Below are 18,166 nucleotides of genomic sequence, written 5' to 3'. Positions count from 1 at the left end.
CTGAGCAGGATCCTCAACTGTTGAACCATCAATATCCAGTGGACCAATCTGATTCATCCTTTTCCTTCTCGAGTTTAAATATGTAAAGAACTCTTTTCTGTTTTTCTTTGCATCCTTTGCCAAGGATTTCTCATAATCTGCCTTTGCCTGCCTAATCTCCTTTGTGACTTGGTTACAGACCAACTTATATCTATCATAGGCTTCCATGTCACCCATTAATTTGTATGTATCCCATGCATTTTTCTTCTCTGCCACATGCCTCATTAGTTCATCTGACAACCATTTAGGCCTAAACCTTGAACAATATTTCTTAGTTGGTATGTAAAGCCTGGTAGCCTCCAAGATTAGTTCCTTGAATGCTTCCCATTTTGAGTTCGCTGTTGGTAACATCATCAGTTGGTCCCACTGTATAGAATTTAAATACTGTCTCAGACCATCATAGTCGCCTTTACGAAAACAAAAACCCTTCCCTTTACCTCTGATGGTAGTTACCTCCTTGAGTAAATCCCACTTCAACACACTGTGATAACTGCCACCTAGTGGTTCATTTATCTGCAGATTCTTAATGCATGAAGAATCACTACTGATAATCAGATCAAGAGTATTGCTCCCTCTTTTTGCCTCACGAACATGCTGATGTAGAAAACAATCATCCAATAAATCCACAAAAGCCTTGCTAGTGTGCGAGTGACCAACCCACAAATTCCAGTCAATATCTGGGAAATTAAAATCTCCCATTATAAGACTCTCTGATTTACTGGCCCACTCTTATTTCCCTGTACAATATCTTATTATGCTCATCAGAGTCATTAGGCCTATAGCACACTCCTACTCTCAATTTTGATTTCCCTATGCTTATGTCACACCAAACTGACTCGACACTGCCCTGTCCATCGATGTCGACTGGCTTCACTTCCTTGGACCTTATGTGTTTCTTAATTAATAGCATAACCCCTCCTCCCCTCCTGTCCTGTCTATCCTTTCTATACACATTGTATTCCCCAAATTCCAGTTCCGAATTACTTATATCTGTGTGACACCACGTCTCTGATATCCCAACAATATCTGCCTTTGATGTTTTGAGCAATACCTCAAATTCATCAAGTTTATTTACCAAACTCCTAGCATTGGTGTACACGCAGGTATACATGCACCTGTTTCTATTCTTAGCTACCTTAACACAACCCATGTGTTTACTTGTACCGCAATGACTCCCAGCAGTCTCTGAAATATCCTGCATCTTGTTTTTCAGGCTTCTGCTCATTTCAATAGAAGCAGTGCAAGAATCACTTCCACCTCTGCCAGTGGCTACTGTTAATCTATTAGTCCTTGTATCCCCCCCAACTAGCAGTTTTCGAACCCACCTAACACTGCCTCGACAGCATCAGCAAAAATTCTGCCTAGGGGGCTGCCTCTGTGTTGCCTGATGACCAAGTGCAAGTTCTGGCGTTGATGTGGGCAGCTGAGAGCTTGATGGGCCTCTCAATTTATTTCCTTCGAGGGCATCCACCCTGTCCTTCAAGCTCTCATAAAGGCCCATAACAACGCTGAGTTGTCGCCTGATTTCCTTGCACTCCTTACATCGTGCACACACAAAGACACCCCCCTTGGCAGTATCACGTCCCGTACCCGACTGCTCCGCAAACATCAAGCAAACAGTGCATTTTAAAAGACTGTGATTCAGAGGGCAACTGTCCCCCTCAGTTCTCCCCTGAACCACAGCACTCCCATTAGCTTGAGCCTTTTGCTTTGCTGCTCTGGTCAGAGTCATGATTCCGATTTAATTCAATAAAATTTCAAAACAAAAATGAAAACAAAAATGAAATCCTTAAGTTATATCCCAAAACAGTTATGTTATATATATATATTTTTTTTTTCGGTATCTAGTGTTTTCTATGAGTTCCCTTTATACAACTTCCGTATCACGTGTACCACTATAGTTATGTATTAATTATTTGTTACGATTAAGTTGTTTTATATATATATATATATATAGAGTTAAAAATACAATTTAATTGACAATAAAATTTATCAAGATTAATAGATTTACTGATTAATTGACAATATTATATTAATTTGATAACCTTCTGCCATTTTCAAACAATAACTCCTCATGTGTGAATGTAGATGCAAAATACTCATTCAGTTTGTTTGCTATCTGAGCAGGATCATCAACAGTTGAACCATCGATATCAAGTGGACCAATCAGATTCATCCCCTTCCTTTTAGAGTTTATATAAGTAAAGAAATCCTTGCTGTTTTTCTTAGCATCTTTTTCCAAAGATTTCTCGTAACCTGCCTTTGCCTGCCTAACTTCCTTTGTGACCTGATTACAGACTAGCTTATATCTGCCATAGACTTCTGAGTCGCTTGAAAATTTATATGCATCTCATGCATTTTTCTTCTCTGTCATGAGTCTCATTAGTTAATTTGATAACCATTTAGGCCTAAACCTTGAACAATATTTCTTAATAGGTAAGAAACTTTTAGTAGCATCAACGATTAATTCCTTTAATGCTTCCCACTTAGAATTTACTGTTGGTAACATCGTCAGTTGATCCCACTGTACAGAATTTAAAAACTGTCTGAGACCACTGTACTCACCTTTACGGAAGCAAAAACCATTTCCTTTACCCTTGATGCTAATTATATCTTTAAGTAAATCCCACATCAGTACACTGTGATCACTGCCACCTAGTGGTTCCTTTATCTGCAATTCTTAATACACGAATGATCACTGCTGATAACCAGATCAAGAGTATTACCCTCTCTGGTTGCCTCTCGAATATGCTGCTGCAGAAAACAGTCATCCAATAAATCCACAAAAGTATTGTCAGTGTGTGAGTGACCAACCCACAAGTTCCAGTCTATATCTGGGAAGTTAAAATCCCCCATTATAAGACATTCTGATTTACTAGCCCACTCTATTTCTCTGTACAATTGTTCATTGTACTCATTCGAGTCATTAGGCCTATAACACACTCCTACTCTTATTTTTGCTTTCGCAGTGCTTATGTCACACCAAACTGACACAACAGTGACTGTTTATCTATATCAAGTGGATGCACTTCTTTTGATTTTATGTTTTTCTTAATTAACAGCATAACACCTCCTCCCTTCCTATCTTGTCTATCCTTTCTATACACATTGTACTCCTCAAATTCCAATTCTGCATTCCTAATATCAGTGTGGCACCACGTCCCTGATATCCCAAGAATATCCGCCTTTGATGTCTTGACCAACACCTCAAATTCATCAAATTTATTTACTATACGTCTAGCATTGGTATACATGCAAGTATACATGCACCTATTCCTATTCCAATTTACCCTAACACATCCAATATACCCACCTGTTTCACGATGACTGCCATCAGTCACTGAAACCCCCAGCACCCCTCGCTCCAGGTCGTTACTTATTCTAATAGAAGTTGTGCAAGAATCACCTTCACCTCTGCCTGCGGCTACTTTTAACCTTTTAGTCTGTGAATCCCCTCAAGCTAGCAGTTTTCCGACCCACCTAACACTGCTTCGATAGCATCAGCAAATATTCTTGCACCCTTTCTATTTAAGTGTCTCCCATCCCTGTAGAAGCAATCTCTCCTGTTAACAAGCACAGACCACGCTGAAAAAATTTTTACCCCTTGAGCCGTGCACATTTCCTCCAGGGCCGAATTGATTGACAAGGCTCTCATCATGTACTCCCTCCTATCGTGTCTGGGCAGAATTGCAGACACTTTCAAATTTAACTCTATTTCACGACTTTTTTGCAACATTGACCCGTACTTGTTAAGTAAATCTGCAGATCTCCTACTCTTAATGTCGTTTATGCCAACATGTACAACAATATCACCTTTTGTGCTCTTAAAAGATGATATATGCTTTACAACGTCATCAACTTTTGCCCCTGGCAGACACACCCTGGTCCTGTTCCATCTATCCTTTTTACACAATATATTCCCCTTCTCCCTGACAATAGAGTCACCAACAATAACTAGTTCCTTTGGGACCAGTGCATTCTACCTTGGAGATTGCTGCTGTGTTGCCTGATGCCCAGGAGTGAGCTCTGGAATTGAGTTGGGCGACTGAGAGCTTGACGGGCCCCTCATATTAATTTCTTCGACGGCATCTACCCTGCACCTCAAGCTCTCATAGACCCCCAGTAGAACGCTGAGTTGATGCCTAATTTCTAGACACTCTCTGCACCTGGCACACACAAAGACATCCTCCTTGGCTGGATCATGTTCTGTTACAGAGAGTTTAGCAAACATTTCACAAGTTGCACATTTTTTTTAGGCTGTGATGCATTGGAGAATTGCCCCCCTCAGTTCTCCCCTGAGTCACAGCACTCCTGCCACTTTGTGCTTGTTGCTTTGCTGCTCTGGTCTGGGGCATGATATTTTAAATTAATAAGATCAATAAATTTAATCAATTAATTGTCAATACTACACTATCTAATAGAATCCTAAATGCAGTGATGCGTATTACGCTATATAATTATATGTTAGAGCTGCCTAGTCATCGCAATTAAAAATTTGAATTCCCTACTACTCTATACAAAAACAATGGCTGCAAGATTCGAACAAAGTAACGGTTTTACGTATATTAAGTAGTAATCTACAAAAACTCTTTATCTAAATCAAAAATAAAAATAACCAGCGTAACAATAACTATAAGACTACGTATAAAGTACAATATAAAATAACAATTAGGTAAATAAAAAGGCAAACACTTATCGCTTTTTCGGAACCTGTAATTCACAGCTGTAATTTTTAAAGAGAGTCAGTGCCGTCTGTTACGAAATCTAACCTGCCTTGCGTCAACCAATTTATCTCTACTGCCTACATCCCCTATTATCTGGGCATATCGGAATGTCTTGTTAGAATTTTGCATCTCCATCATATACAATGTGTGCAACTTCCGGGGAGGAAATTACAATCTATTATTTCTAAGGTGAAAACACCTGTTCCTCCTTTCCTACGGAGTGGTTCCGTATACTGTATTACGTGTCCGGATTGTGGGGGGGTGTTATGTAGGTGAGTCTGGTAGAAGATTGAAAGATCGGGTTTCTGAGCATGAGGTGGCTCTGCGAACCGCTAATTTTGAACACTTCGCAGTCACCGAGCATTATTGGGTTGAGCAGCACAATCTTGATCCCCAACGGGATATTGAAATCGTTGACTATTCACGTGATTACCACCAGCGCTCATGGCTTGAAGCGCTGCACATAATCACCAATAATAATACTATGAATTGCACAAGGGGAGTACACTTACACACTATTATAGAATGTACAGGCGGGCCTCGATTAACTCGATTAATTCGTCCTGCGAGCGCATCGCGCAAAACGGAAACACGTTAATCGAATATCATAACCAATAGGAAAAATTATAATTGGTACTTGACCTTCTGGAATGTCCATAAAGAATTTTAAATAACTTTTAAATAATACCTTTTAAATAACTTTTTAACTGCATGCCATGTAAAAGATAATAAAAATTATAGAATTAAATGTTTATTGTTCAAAATATATAATGGAGAAACTAACTATTTGCTACAGAAATATTTGAACACAGTCGTTTGAACAGTTTTGGCTTTCGTTTTTTCATCATACAATTTCCGATAGCCGACAACAAGCTTCTCTAGGCCCTGGCAAAATAACATGCTTCTTTCGATGTTAGGATCAACATCCATTACCTTTTGTTTAAGGTTCTCTGCGATACGAAAGATTTCGCCTAGTTCTTTTACCGTTATCTCCTTTGAGGTAACATTTTCATCTGGCTCACACTCTTTTTCATGCTTCTTCGCTTCTTCGCTCACACACTTCTTCGTGCGCACACTGTTGCTCTATTTGAAGGAGATCATTGTCACTTAGCTGTTCTAAATGCGAATTCAGTGATTCTCGAACGTTAGCCGCATCCAAGCCTTTGAAACCAAGTTCATTACCAATATTAGTTATGTCTTCAATAACTTTTTGAACTGCATCTTTGAAGCAAGTAAAATCGTTTGCGCAGGGTAAAAGATGCTTCCAAACTGCTCTCATATTGCTGGCTGTCACTTCTTCCCATGCTGCATGAATGTTTTCAATGGCCAATCGTATGTTATATTTTTTCCAAAATTCTGGTACAGAAATTGCATTATCTCCTGTTATAGCTTCAAGTGCCTGTGCAAAGGTTGTGCGGAGATAGTAAGCCTTGAAAGTTGCAATCGTCCCCTGGTCCATGGGTTGCAATAATGAAGTCGTATTCGCCGGTAAAAAAACAACTTTAACATTTTCATTTAAGTCACCAAGTGCAGAAGGATGTCCAGGTGCATTATCTAAAAGCAACAGAGCTTTAAAAGTAAGATTATCTTTCTTGCAATAGGCTTCAACTGTTGGACAGAAATAAGACGTAAACCAGTCTTCAAATAGGGCTTTGGTCATCCATGCTTTTTTATTTGAACGAAAAATGACTGGAAGAGTGCGATGGCTGTATCCTTTTAAAGATTTTGTGCACGGTACACAAGCATGGGTTTCAATTTAAATTCACCTTCAGCGTTACCTCCTAATAAAAGTGTTAGTCGATCTTTTGAGACTTTATACCCAGGTTGTGATGCTTCATTTGCAGCCAAATAAGTTTTAGTTGGCATCCGTTTCCAAAATACGCCCGTTTCGTCTACATTAAATATTTGCCGATCGTCGTATTCAGCATCCTGAATGATTTTTTGCAATTCTGCAGGAAATTTGGCTGCAGCATCTTCATCAGCACTAGCAGCTTCCCCTGTTACTTTAACATTATGCAGTCGTGCTCGATTTTTGAAATGTCCAAACCACCCTGAACTAGCAACAAACATTTCAGTCTCCCCTTGATATTTTGTTTCTTTGAGCTTAGTAAAAAGGTTAATAGCTTTGCTCTGAATACTGTCCTTAGATAATGGAATTCTTTTTTGATTGCAATCTTCTATCCAAATTGATAAAAGACTTTCCATTTCAATCATTACTAGAGTTCTGTTTCTGGTATTTTGTAAGACAAAAGAAGATGATGAAACTTTACCTTTCTCTTTATATTCGTTCTTACGGCTCAAGACAGTTCGTACGGTAGACTCACTGTATCCTAGATCTCTTACGATTTTCGCATGGTTTGTACCACGTTCATGTTTTTTAATAACTTCAAGTTTATCAGCTAAAGTAATAACTTTTCGTTTTTTTTTATTACAATCACGTTGTTTTTCACTCTTTCTTTTATCCATAATTAACAGGGGTAGAAAATTAGAATTTTTAAATACGTCTGCACGTGACTTTATTAGGTGGAGACAAACAAGTAACACGTCTACTTAGTTGATGGAACACACTGAGGCGGGAAGCGGACAAACACTTGTTTATTGGCAGTCAGACGTTTAGTGCGCGATTCGAATCTTTTTCAACTATCAGAAATAAAAGATTGCGTTAACTGGAAATTTGAATCGCGTAAAGTAAAAAGTGGTATCACTTTTTCCAATCGCGGTAACTGAAAACCGTGTTAATCGAACTCGCGTTAAGCGAGGCCTGCCTGTACTGTATTGCAGTGCGATGAGTGCTAGCGATCATCACGTGTACGTAATTCTGCTTTACCGACACCAGACTCGTGATACATGATCATGCCCAGCTGACTTGTGCTATTGTAACCACCAATATATACTGAAGTACACCCTTCACAGACTAGCTGATGAAGAGGCACTTCGCTTCGAAAGCTACTATGTATTTTACCGCTTTTATTATATTATATTTTAACACTTTTATCTTATTGTATTTTAATGCTTTTATCTTATTTTATTTCTGTTTTATCTTATGTATATATCATTTTTATTTTAATAAATTTACTTTAACCAGTTAGTTGGTCGTCGCAAGAAACTTGGATGATATAATTCAACCTGACGCACAAGGCCTGTTTTCTAATTTTCTAATGGAAGACTACTGTACAAATTGGAGCAGTATGGCATCAAGAGCAAGTTGCTAAAATGGATAAAAGAATGGTTGACTGGGAGAAGACAGAGAGTGGTTATCAATGGACACTGCTCTTCTTGCACTAATGTTATTAGTGGAGTCCCCCAGGATTCGGTGTTAGGCCCATTCTTATTTTTGGTATTTATCAATGATATCGATGAATGCATATCAGGGCTTTTGTCTAAGTTTGCAGACAATAAGAAGGTTGGCAAGGTTGTTTATGATAGTATGCTACTGCAACAGGATCTAGAAAAGTTGAGCAGATGGGGTGAGAGGTGGCAACTGAAGTTTAACATTGACAGATGTAAAATACTGCATGTGGGTAGCAGTAACCCCAGAGTAATGTATCAACTGGGTGGTATTACACTGAGGGTAGTGGAGAATGGAAAGGACCGGGGTAATTGTGCAGTCAGATATGAAGTTTTCTGATTAGTGCAGACAGGCTGCTAGAGTAGCTCATGGTGTCTTGTCAATGATATACAGGAATTTTGATAGCAGGGATATGGGAGTGAGTGATTGCCCCCCCCCACAAGGCAATGGTCAGGCCACACCTTGAGTACTGTATACAGGTCTGGAGGCCTCATTTTAGGAAGGATGTAGGGCTGCTGTAACAAGTACAGAGAAGGGTAGCAAGATTGGTAAGTGGAACAAAGGGCTGGTGTAACCAGAAAAGGCTTAAGTTCTGCAAACTGCAGCTTATGAAGATTAGGCACCTGCGAGGTGATCTAAATGTAAAATGTTATCTAAATCTAAATGTTAAAGTAAGGCCTTACTGGTTTCAGCAAGCTCAATCTAATGGGATTCTTCCTCTTGCTCAGATTACTCTCCTAAGGGGACATAAATTCAAATTGAGGAAAGACAATTGCAGAATAGAGGTGCAGAAATTTTCCTTTAGCCAGCGGGTGGTTGACAGTTGGCACAAACTCCCATCTGTTGATAGCTTAAATAAATTTAAGGCAAAACTAGACAAACATCTGGAGTGAATGGATGGGTGAAATGGGACAGTTTTTTTTTTTTTGGCTGATGCTATATAAGCTTGTTTTCTTGCATTATATGCCTCTATTAATTCTAATTTCTGTCATGTGAAGGTGTAAGTTATCTCCAGACTTGTTCAGCAACATTCATGGGTATTATAATAGTCCAAGGCAAGCAAATCATAGGCGGTGGCAAGTTTTGTAGCATGAGAAGCCTATTTTGGAATGTATATGGGTCATCAAGCCAAGTTGTGGACACCTCATCTTTTCTGTAGTAGTTGCAGATCAATGTTACAGGAATGGGTTTGTGGTATTTGTATGCCTTTTGCTATACTTCCAATTATGAAGAGAGCCCACAAACCATCATGATGGTTGCTACTTTTGTATGGTTGATATATCAAAGTTTAAAAGGTCTGCAGTCTTAAAATAGTGCATTGAAATCAATGAAGAGTGACCTCTAAATCCACTGGGTTTAATAACTGTGGATATGTGATATGAAAAATTCTAAATCTTGTGCACAAAGTGACATTCTGCATTCCTCGAAAATTTCTTAAATAAAAAAGAACTAGTTCCAGTTCAATTTCAGCTCATAATATGAGTTATAGTTCTGCTTAAAAAAAAAAGAAAAAAAAAAAAAAGAATTTGCTTAAAATTCCAATTAATTTCAAAAAGGGAGTAAACAATTCCTTATAAGATTGTGTCATTTATCTGTTTTTCAGGCAAAGCATGGCAATGGATCTAGATAATTTGGGCAGATCGGCAAACTGAAGTTTAACCTTGACAAATGCAAAGTACTGCATATGGGTAGAAGTAACCCCAAAGAAATGTACCAACTGTGTGGTACTACACTTAAGGTGGTAGAAAATGAAAAAGACCTGGGAGTAATTATGCAGTCAGATATGAAGTTTTCTGAGCAATGCAGACAAGCTGCCAGGGCAGGTCATGGGGTTTTGTCAATGATATATAGGAATTTTGCTAGCAGGGAGAAGGAGGTGACTGTCCCTCTGTATAAGGCAATGGTCAGGCCATGCCTTGAGTACTGCGTACAGGTCTGGAGGCCTCATTTTAGGAAGGATGTAGCTTTGCTTGAGCGTGTACAGAGAAGGGCAACAAGATTGGCGAGGGGAATGAAGGGATCCTCTTACCAAGAGAGGCTTAAGTTCTGCAAATTACAGTGGCTGGAGACTAGGCACCTGCGCGGTGATCTGATTGAGGTGTATAAGGCCTTGAATGGGTTGAGCACGCTGAATTCTGATGGGATCCTTCCACTTGTTCAGATTACGAACCTAAGGGGGCATAAATTCAAATTAAGAAAAGACAGATGTAGAATAGATGTGCAGAAATTTGCCTTTAGCCAGCAGGTGGTTAATTGCTGGAACAAACTTCCATCTGTCGTTGTGGAAGTTGATAGGTTAAATAAATTTAAGGAGGAACTGGACAGGCATTTGGAGGGAATGGTGTGATTTTTTTTTTTTTGGCTGATGCTGCATAAGCTCATACACTTGCTTTCTTGCATCGCATGCCACCACCACCACTACTAATGGTATGGGTCGTTGCCAATAGGGATCTCACAAGAATAATGCTCATCAGCCAAGACCTTGAGTCACAGGAGATCAACAGTTGATGAAACTGGTACAGCTACAAGAATTATTATTAGCTCCGCACATACCATTCTTCATGAAGATTTCAGAATAAGCAATGTGTCAGCCAGGAGGGTTCCATGGTAGTTTTCAATGATTATCCATGTCTCACACTGGATGAGACATGGATTACACCACTCGATCCTGAAACAAGCAACAGTCTGTACAATGGAAACATACTAAGTCACTGCCACCCAAAAAAGTTTTGTGGTTTTTGCAAGTGTGGAGAAAATGATAGTTACTGTTTTCTGGGATATGGACAGAATAATCCTTACACATTGTGCTCCCAAGGGCACTACAGTGACAGGAAACTTGTATGAAGAGATTCTAAAGAAAACGTTTCTTCCAGCATTTAAGATGAAACATCTATATGCACCAAATCACATTAGGTTTCTGTAAATTTTTTTACACAAAACAAAATGAGGTTATCTCACAACTTCCACACTCACCTAACCTCACACTCAGTGAGTTATGGTTGTTTCCAAAGGTGAAGGATGTTTTTTGTGGCAAAACCTTTCCTAGCAGAACTTTTGCAGGCAGCTGTTTTGCCTATTTAGAAGTGGGCCAAACAGACTTCCAAACAAACCCTCAAAGCTTGGAAGAAAAGGTGTGTAGATGATGTGTTCCTTCTATGGAGATAATGCTGAAAAATGATTCAAGTTTTATATCTGTGACTTGTATATTTTATGAGAAGTATATCTGGAGACCTTTTAACTTGAATGCACCTCTTACAGCATAAATAGGATATTAGTTAAAAGTCTGCTAGTGCTTATCAGAGCACTTTTCAGGAATCAAAAAAATTCATATTTTATTTGCAAATATATTTATTTAATTTTGTACTATCTTTGATAATAGAGTTACCACTCATGAAAACAATTTGTTTTGAATCTTTTTCTGTGCCTATTGTATATAATGTTAACTCCATTAAAAAATTACTTCAGTTAAATTCCTTGACAACTAAATGATCCTGCATTTCTTATCTCCCATAGAATTTCTCCTCTAAATAAAAATTAGAAGTGACCCATGATTTGCTACTAAGGTGGTTGGAGTTTATTGCTGATTCTCTGTTACAAGACTGACTTGGCATATCATGGCCTATGTTAGCAATAAGTCATAAAAAATCAAATCTTCTATAATATTATTAATATCATTGCCTTATGCTAAACATTGGTGATCAGGTGATCTAAATTTGCTTATTGCTAAATTATTTCAGTGGGTCAGTTAACTTATTGCATGTGTTGAGCACGCTGAATTCTGATAGGATCCTTCCACTTGTTCAGATTACGAACCTAAGGGGGCACAAATTCAAATTAAGAAAAGACAGATGTAGAATGATGTGTGGAAATTTGTCTTTAGCCAGCGGGTGGTTAATTGCTGGAACAAACTTCCACCTGTCGTTGTGGAAGTTGATAGGTTAAATAAATTTAAGGAGGAATTGGACAGGCATTTGGAGGGAATGGTGTGATTTTTTTTTTTTTTTGGCTGATGCTGCATAAGCTCATACACTTGCTTTTTTGCATCACATGCCACTACTACTACAATACTTTTAAATTGACTCTGAATGAGCATTCTAATGATGTTTATACTATGTTTATTTTACTGCTTTCTATAAAAGACACTTGTTCCATGTGGAGTGGGGAAGGATTATGGTAGTACTGTGTTTCTTGTAAGTTTTACATAAAAAGAATATATGTAAAATGAAGGAAGAATGACATACTTACTTCGATATCTTGGATTATTTTTGGGTAGAGTCTTCTATAAAAAACGTGATCAGGATGCTGTTCCCCAGGAGATGGTTTAAATAAATACTTCATCCTAATAGAGAAGTACATAATACAATAAAAAACTATTAATATATTGAAAACTATTGATATATTGATTTATGTTTCATTTGGGGACAAGTTTATTATACATTAATCAAAGTAAACACTAAATGAGAGATATATATTCATACTGTCAGGTTATGTAACTAGCAGTAATATTACATTAGTAATAAAAAATAATTTTATAATTAAATAAAATTAAATAAATTTAATAATTAAATAAAATTAAATAATATCCAAAAACTCAGTACTAGTGTTTTTGGATATTATTTAATCACTACCTACTTAAAGGTATATAAGCACATGCACACTTTTGTTTAAAAGTGTGCACGTGCTTAATAAAATAAAATTAATATAAAGGGATTTTTAATTTATTTTATTTTATTTAAAATTTTTGTAAAATTAAAATAAAATAAATTTTATTTTATTTAAAAGTGAAGAGATTTCATTTTTGTAAAGGAGACTAAGATTCTTTCAATGGTCTTTTAAATTCTATGCAGTGGGACAAACCGATAATGTCACCAACAGCAAATTCTCAGTGGAAGCATTCAGGGAAGGAATCGTAGAAGTTACTATGCCTTATATCAACTAAGAGTTATTGTTCAAGGTTTAGATCTAAATGGATGTCAGATGGACTGATGAGATTTGTTACAGAGAAGAAAAATGGATGTGAAGCATATAAATTATCAGATAATACAGAAGCTTACATTTAGATATAAACTAATCTGCCTTCAGGCTACCATTGCCTTGCCTAGCCTAGCTTAGGCAGATGACAAGAAAATGAAAAAGACCTGGGGATAACCGAGCAATCAGAAATGGAGTTCTCTCTGCAGTACAGACAGTGTCCAGACGGTTTGTGGGGGTTTCCCTCTTCCTCTTGTTCAAACTACACACTTGAGGGTGCATAAAAAATTGTGGGAGGATAGTTACAAGACATTCAAAAGTTTGCCTTAAGTCAGTGGGTGGTTGATTGTTGGAACAAACTTCCATCTGCTGTTGCAGAAGTGCATAGTTTGAATAAATTCAAGGAAGAACTAGATGAACTATTGGAGGGGATGGACAGGTGATGTGAGAAGGGTTTTTTTTTTTTTTTTTGTAGCATCACAGGTTTTACTAATGTAAACACTAGAAGAAACTGGATGAATCACATTTTTCTGCTAGATATGACTGGTTTAATTCTTGATGATCTCCTACTTAGGTTGCTGACAGACTGAATAGATATTTTGCATTTAACTTCACACATGAGGAACTTTTTGGGGATAGGGTTGCAAAAAGTGCATCAGTTCTATCAGGGATCTAAATGATTTTGTGATAACCAAAATAAAAATGGAAGAGAAATTGTTAAAGATAAATGTAAACATGGCACCTGAGATCGATGCAGTCTATCCAATTATATTAAGGGAGGCAGCAAAAGAGGTATGAAAACCTTTAGCCAAAATTATGAGAATATCATTTGATTTAAGGAAGAACTGGAAATATATAAGGTGACATGAGTTACTAGACTTTTTACCTTGACTTCTATTCCAGGGAGAAGTTATGGAGTCATTGGTTAAAGAAGTAATGCAGCACCCGGACAGGAATGCAACTCATACTGCAGTCCCAGCACAGATTTGTTAAGGGTCAATTTTGTCTGATCAATTTGGCTGGATACTATTATGCAAAGAATAATTTTGGCATCATACATTTAGATTTCAGAAAAGCTTTTGACACAGTTACACATAAAAGACTGCTGTACAAATTGGAGCAATGTGACATTGGGGGAGGGGATACTGTGGACAAAGGAATGGTTGAGTGAGAGAGACCAAGAGTAATTAGAAATGGGCACTGCTCTCCTTGAACTACTGTTATTAGTGGAGCTCCCTCCAGGGAGGGAACTCCACTGTTAGTTTCTATATTTATTAATGTTACTGATGAAGGCATATCAGACAATGTCTAGGTTTGCAGATGATACAAAGGTTGGTAAGGTGGTTAATGACAGTAATCAGGATATGCTACTGCAACAAGATAGAGAAAAATTAGGCAAATGGACTGAAAAATGGTAATTGAAGTCCTACACTAAGGGTAGCGGAAAACGTAAAAGATATGGAAGTAATTAGGCAGTGAGATATGAAGTTCTCTGAGCAGTGCAGACCGGCTGCCAGGCCAGCTCATGAAGTTTTGTCAATGATATAACAGGAATTTTGCTAGCAGGGATAAGGAGGTGATTATCCCATTGTACAAGGCAGTGGTTAGGTTCTTGATTATTACAACAGGTCTGGAGACCTCATTTTAGGAAGAATATAGATCTGTTGGAATGGATGAAAAGGGGAATGAGATTATTGATGGCAACAAAAGGGCTCTTAGCAAAGACTTCAGTTCTGCAAATTGTTGCATACAGAGACTAGGCAGCTGAAGGAGATCTGATTGAGGTATTTTAGGGCTTTGAATGGATTGAGTAACTTCAATGCTGTTGGCATCCTTCTTGCTCAGGATACACACACAGGAGAGCTTAATTCAAATTGCGGAAGGACAGATGTGCAGAAATTTAACCAGTTGGGATGCTAGTCATTGGAATACACTTCCATTTGGCATTGTGGAAATGGGTAGTCTGAATAAATTCAAGGAAGAGCTAGACAAATTGTTAGAGGGGATGGACAGGTAATATTTTTTATTTTATTTTTTTGGCTGATGGTGTATAAGCTTATTTTGTTGCATCATTTACCATTTCTTTCAGGGATTGAGACTACTGCACATTTCTGATGATCTTCATTGCAAGTCAGTTTTTGAAATAAGTTTGAGGTTTTTTTTAAATTTTAATATACTAAACTTAGTTAATATATAATTTGAATTCCTAGTCACGTAGGTTAGTTTATTTTTTTGTATTTAGATAAGTATTTGGAAAGCTACAGTTTAATATTCAGAAAGCCCTTGCTATCGATATTTTGGGGAAACTTCATAACTTTTGTTGGGTAGCTTAAATTTAATTTCACTAGTGGTTAAAAGTTTTGTCAGCAGTATAATTTCTGTAATAGTCTGCTAATTTAAATTCTGCAGTATACTGAAAGCTTAAATTTGTAAAGTATTCATAAAGCTACAGCATATATATTCAGATAGCCTTTGATAGCCATAGATATTTTGGAAGGAATTAATGAACTATTGTTTGGCTTAAATTTAACTTCTTTAGTGATTTAAGTTTTGTCAACAGTTTAAATTCTGCAATATTTTGTTAACATAAATTCTGTAATATATCGTAAATTTAAATTTTGTAATCTTTCTAAAGTTGAGATTTTACTTAAATTATGGTTGCCACAAGATCCACTTATAATACTAAGTCCAGGGATATCGGGATTCAAACGGAAATGCCTGTGGGAATTTCTAGTGTGAGTCGCAACTTCATTGTTTGTATAGCCTGTGGCATGTATTTTAAGGCTGGTCTAGTAAACAGACCTAGCTCAACTGACGATTCTTTTCTTTGAAACCAATGTAAGGAGTGTACCGATCTCGAATTACAATTTGGTATGCTACGAGAAGAATTTGAGTAGCTAAAGAAAGCTAAAAATTAGTCAAGTGCATACTGCTATGGTCGAAGGTGATCTAGTTTTATTGAGAGACAATTGTCAGAGAAACAGGCAACATTTTTTGTAATAAAGATAGGTGGTTCAGAATCAGAGTGTGTTTACCAGAAGCAACAAATGATGATGTTACCAACAGTGTCAGATTGTAAGGAAGGTAAAGAGAAAGAATTATTATTTGTGTGGGGATTAATGACATTAAATGTACATGGCCTGACCATCTGTTGGATAAATATATGAATTTGCTGAAAAAATGCCACGAGTATGTCAGAATGTGTATGTGTTCGTAATTCTACCCAGACACACGATGGGAGGGTTTATGTGCTGAAACCCCTTGCAAATTAACTTGAGATTTGATGGAATCTGCAAGACTCCAGGGTGGGAAATTTTTATCAGTGTGGCCCACATTTGTAAGTAAAAGGATTATATTTTGTAGTGATGATGTTCATTTGAACAAAGGTGCTAGGATTTTTGCCAGTATTATTGAGGATACAATAAGGGAAAGTGCTAGTTGGGGGGGGGGGAAGGAATAGAAGTGTAATTTAGGTTTATCCACATTTATTTGATGATATCAGTCAAAGTAATGCTTGCACTCACCTCTTGAATTCTTGTTTGTTGCCACGCTGATGTTGATAAGATGTTCTGAGGGTAGCAATGTTTCAAATGCGAGAGAAGATAAACTTGGGATACAAATCTGTCTACAGTAATGTCAGGAGTGTTGTCAATAAAATGGCTGAATTTGAATAATTGGTTAGGACAACTAAAGCTGATATAAAAGGGCTAACAGAAACATTATGCCACCTGGAAACTGGTGATGAAGGGTTGCACTATGGTATTTAGGAAAGGTAGAGAAGATAGAAGGGGTCATGCTTCTTATTAAAAGCAGTCTGAGTGCGAAAAGAACTTTTGCTATGTCTGATGTTACATCTGCCAGCACAGAATCTGTGTAGTGTGGTTAGTTGGAAGTTAAGGAACAATAAGAGTGGGAGTAATTTACAGACCAGAAGATTGTGAAGAATATGATGAGTCTTTACTTTAGATTAAAGTCACCCATAATAAGACATTCACGCTTGCTTGCCCATTCTATCGGGCAAGCAAGCGTGAATGTCTTATTATGGGTGACTTTAATCTGCCCCAAATTGATTGGAATAAGTGGTAGGGAAACTCACGATGGAGAAAAACTTGTTTAAATAAACTAGATGATTATTATTTGTATCAGCATGTTAGAGAAAGTGCTAGGAGTGAGAATATTCTTGATCTCATCATTACTAATGAATCAGATGATATCACAGGGCTTAAGGCACAAAAACCATTGTCAGGAAGTAATCATGTAATCATCAGTAGGAAGATGGGGAAAAATGTTGCAGTAGTTAAAGGTAAAGGCACACGTTTTAACTACAGAAGAGGGAACTTTGACAGTTTAAGGCACTATATGGCATCTGTGAATTGGGAGGAATGGTGAATACACTTGAATTATGGAATACTTTTAAAGCAAAAATCACAGAAACTATGAACACATACATACCTTTAAGAAGATATTGCAGGAGGAGGATGTCGAAATGGATGACTGCAGAGCTGCGTGCTCAAACAAAGCAGAAAAAGACAGTGTGGGATAGTTACAGAGCGATGAAAAGTACCGAAGCCTACAACAGGTAAAAGTTGATCTGTAATAGTACCACAAATAAGGTCAGGGAGGACAAGGCTGCATATGAGAAAGCATTGGCTAAGAGAGAAAAGAATGGAGACAAGAAATTTTTCATGTATGTGAATACAAAGAAGAAAGCTAATCAGATTGGGTCCTTGTGCACTGGGTGTGGGAAAGTCTTAGATAACTCAGCTGGTGTGGTGGATGAATTGAATAGGTACTTTGCATTGGTCTTTACTAACAAAAGACTCTTCATGCTGAGAAGAGGCTGTGCAAGTGAGGCTGAGTCATATGAAATTAGTGATATTGTAATTAGAGATGACTGTTTACTTGGTATGTTTGTTTGTTATTTTGGTTTTTAGGAGCATTAGCAACTAGGGCCATATTGCTCCGGGATATGCGGTGGTCATTCCCTGACCTTTCCGCATCCTCTGTATTTGGTGGTGATGGGCTCAAACGCCAGTCTAATCAAGAAGCGTGTGCTACGCACTGCTGCTCCTTCCCACCTGGATACGGAGGCACCTTTTACTTTACTGGTATACTTGTGTGTGTGTGTGTGTGTTTAATGGCA

The 18,166-nt window shown here is 37.6% G+C and overlaps 1 protein-coding gene across 1 annotated transcript in view; it reads right to left on the bottom strand.

The window, feature by feature from the left end:
* LOC150078435 (beta-TrCP-like) overlaps positions 1-18,166 on the bottom strand; it is a 255,323-nt gene that overhangs the window by 177,977 nt on the left and 59,180 nt on the right. The window contains exon 4 of the mRNA XM_090384331.1: positions 12,298-12,391. Coding sequence (XP_090240457.1) covers positions 12,298-12,391 — 94 coding nt within the window. The remainder of the gene's footprint in view (positions 1-12,297; positions 12,392-18,166) is intronic.

This window comes from Mastigoproctus giganteus, chromosome 11 (genome assembly GCF_048544385.1).
Source record: "Mastigoproctus giganteus isolate SK-2022 chromosome 11, ASM4854438v1, whole genome shotgun sequence".
Lineage (NCBI taxonomy): Eukaryota > Metazoa > Arthropoda > Arachnida > Uropygi > Thelyphonidae > Mastigoproctus > Mastigoproctus giganteus.
The sequence above is the reverse complement of the archived record's forward strand: the minus strand, read 5'-3'. Positions and strand labels throughout refer to the sequence as shown.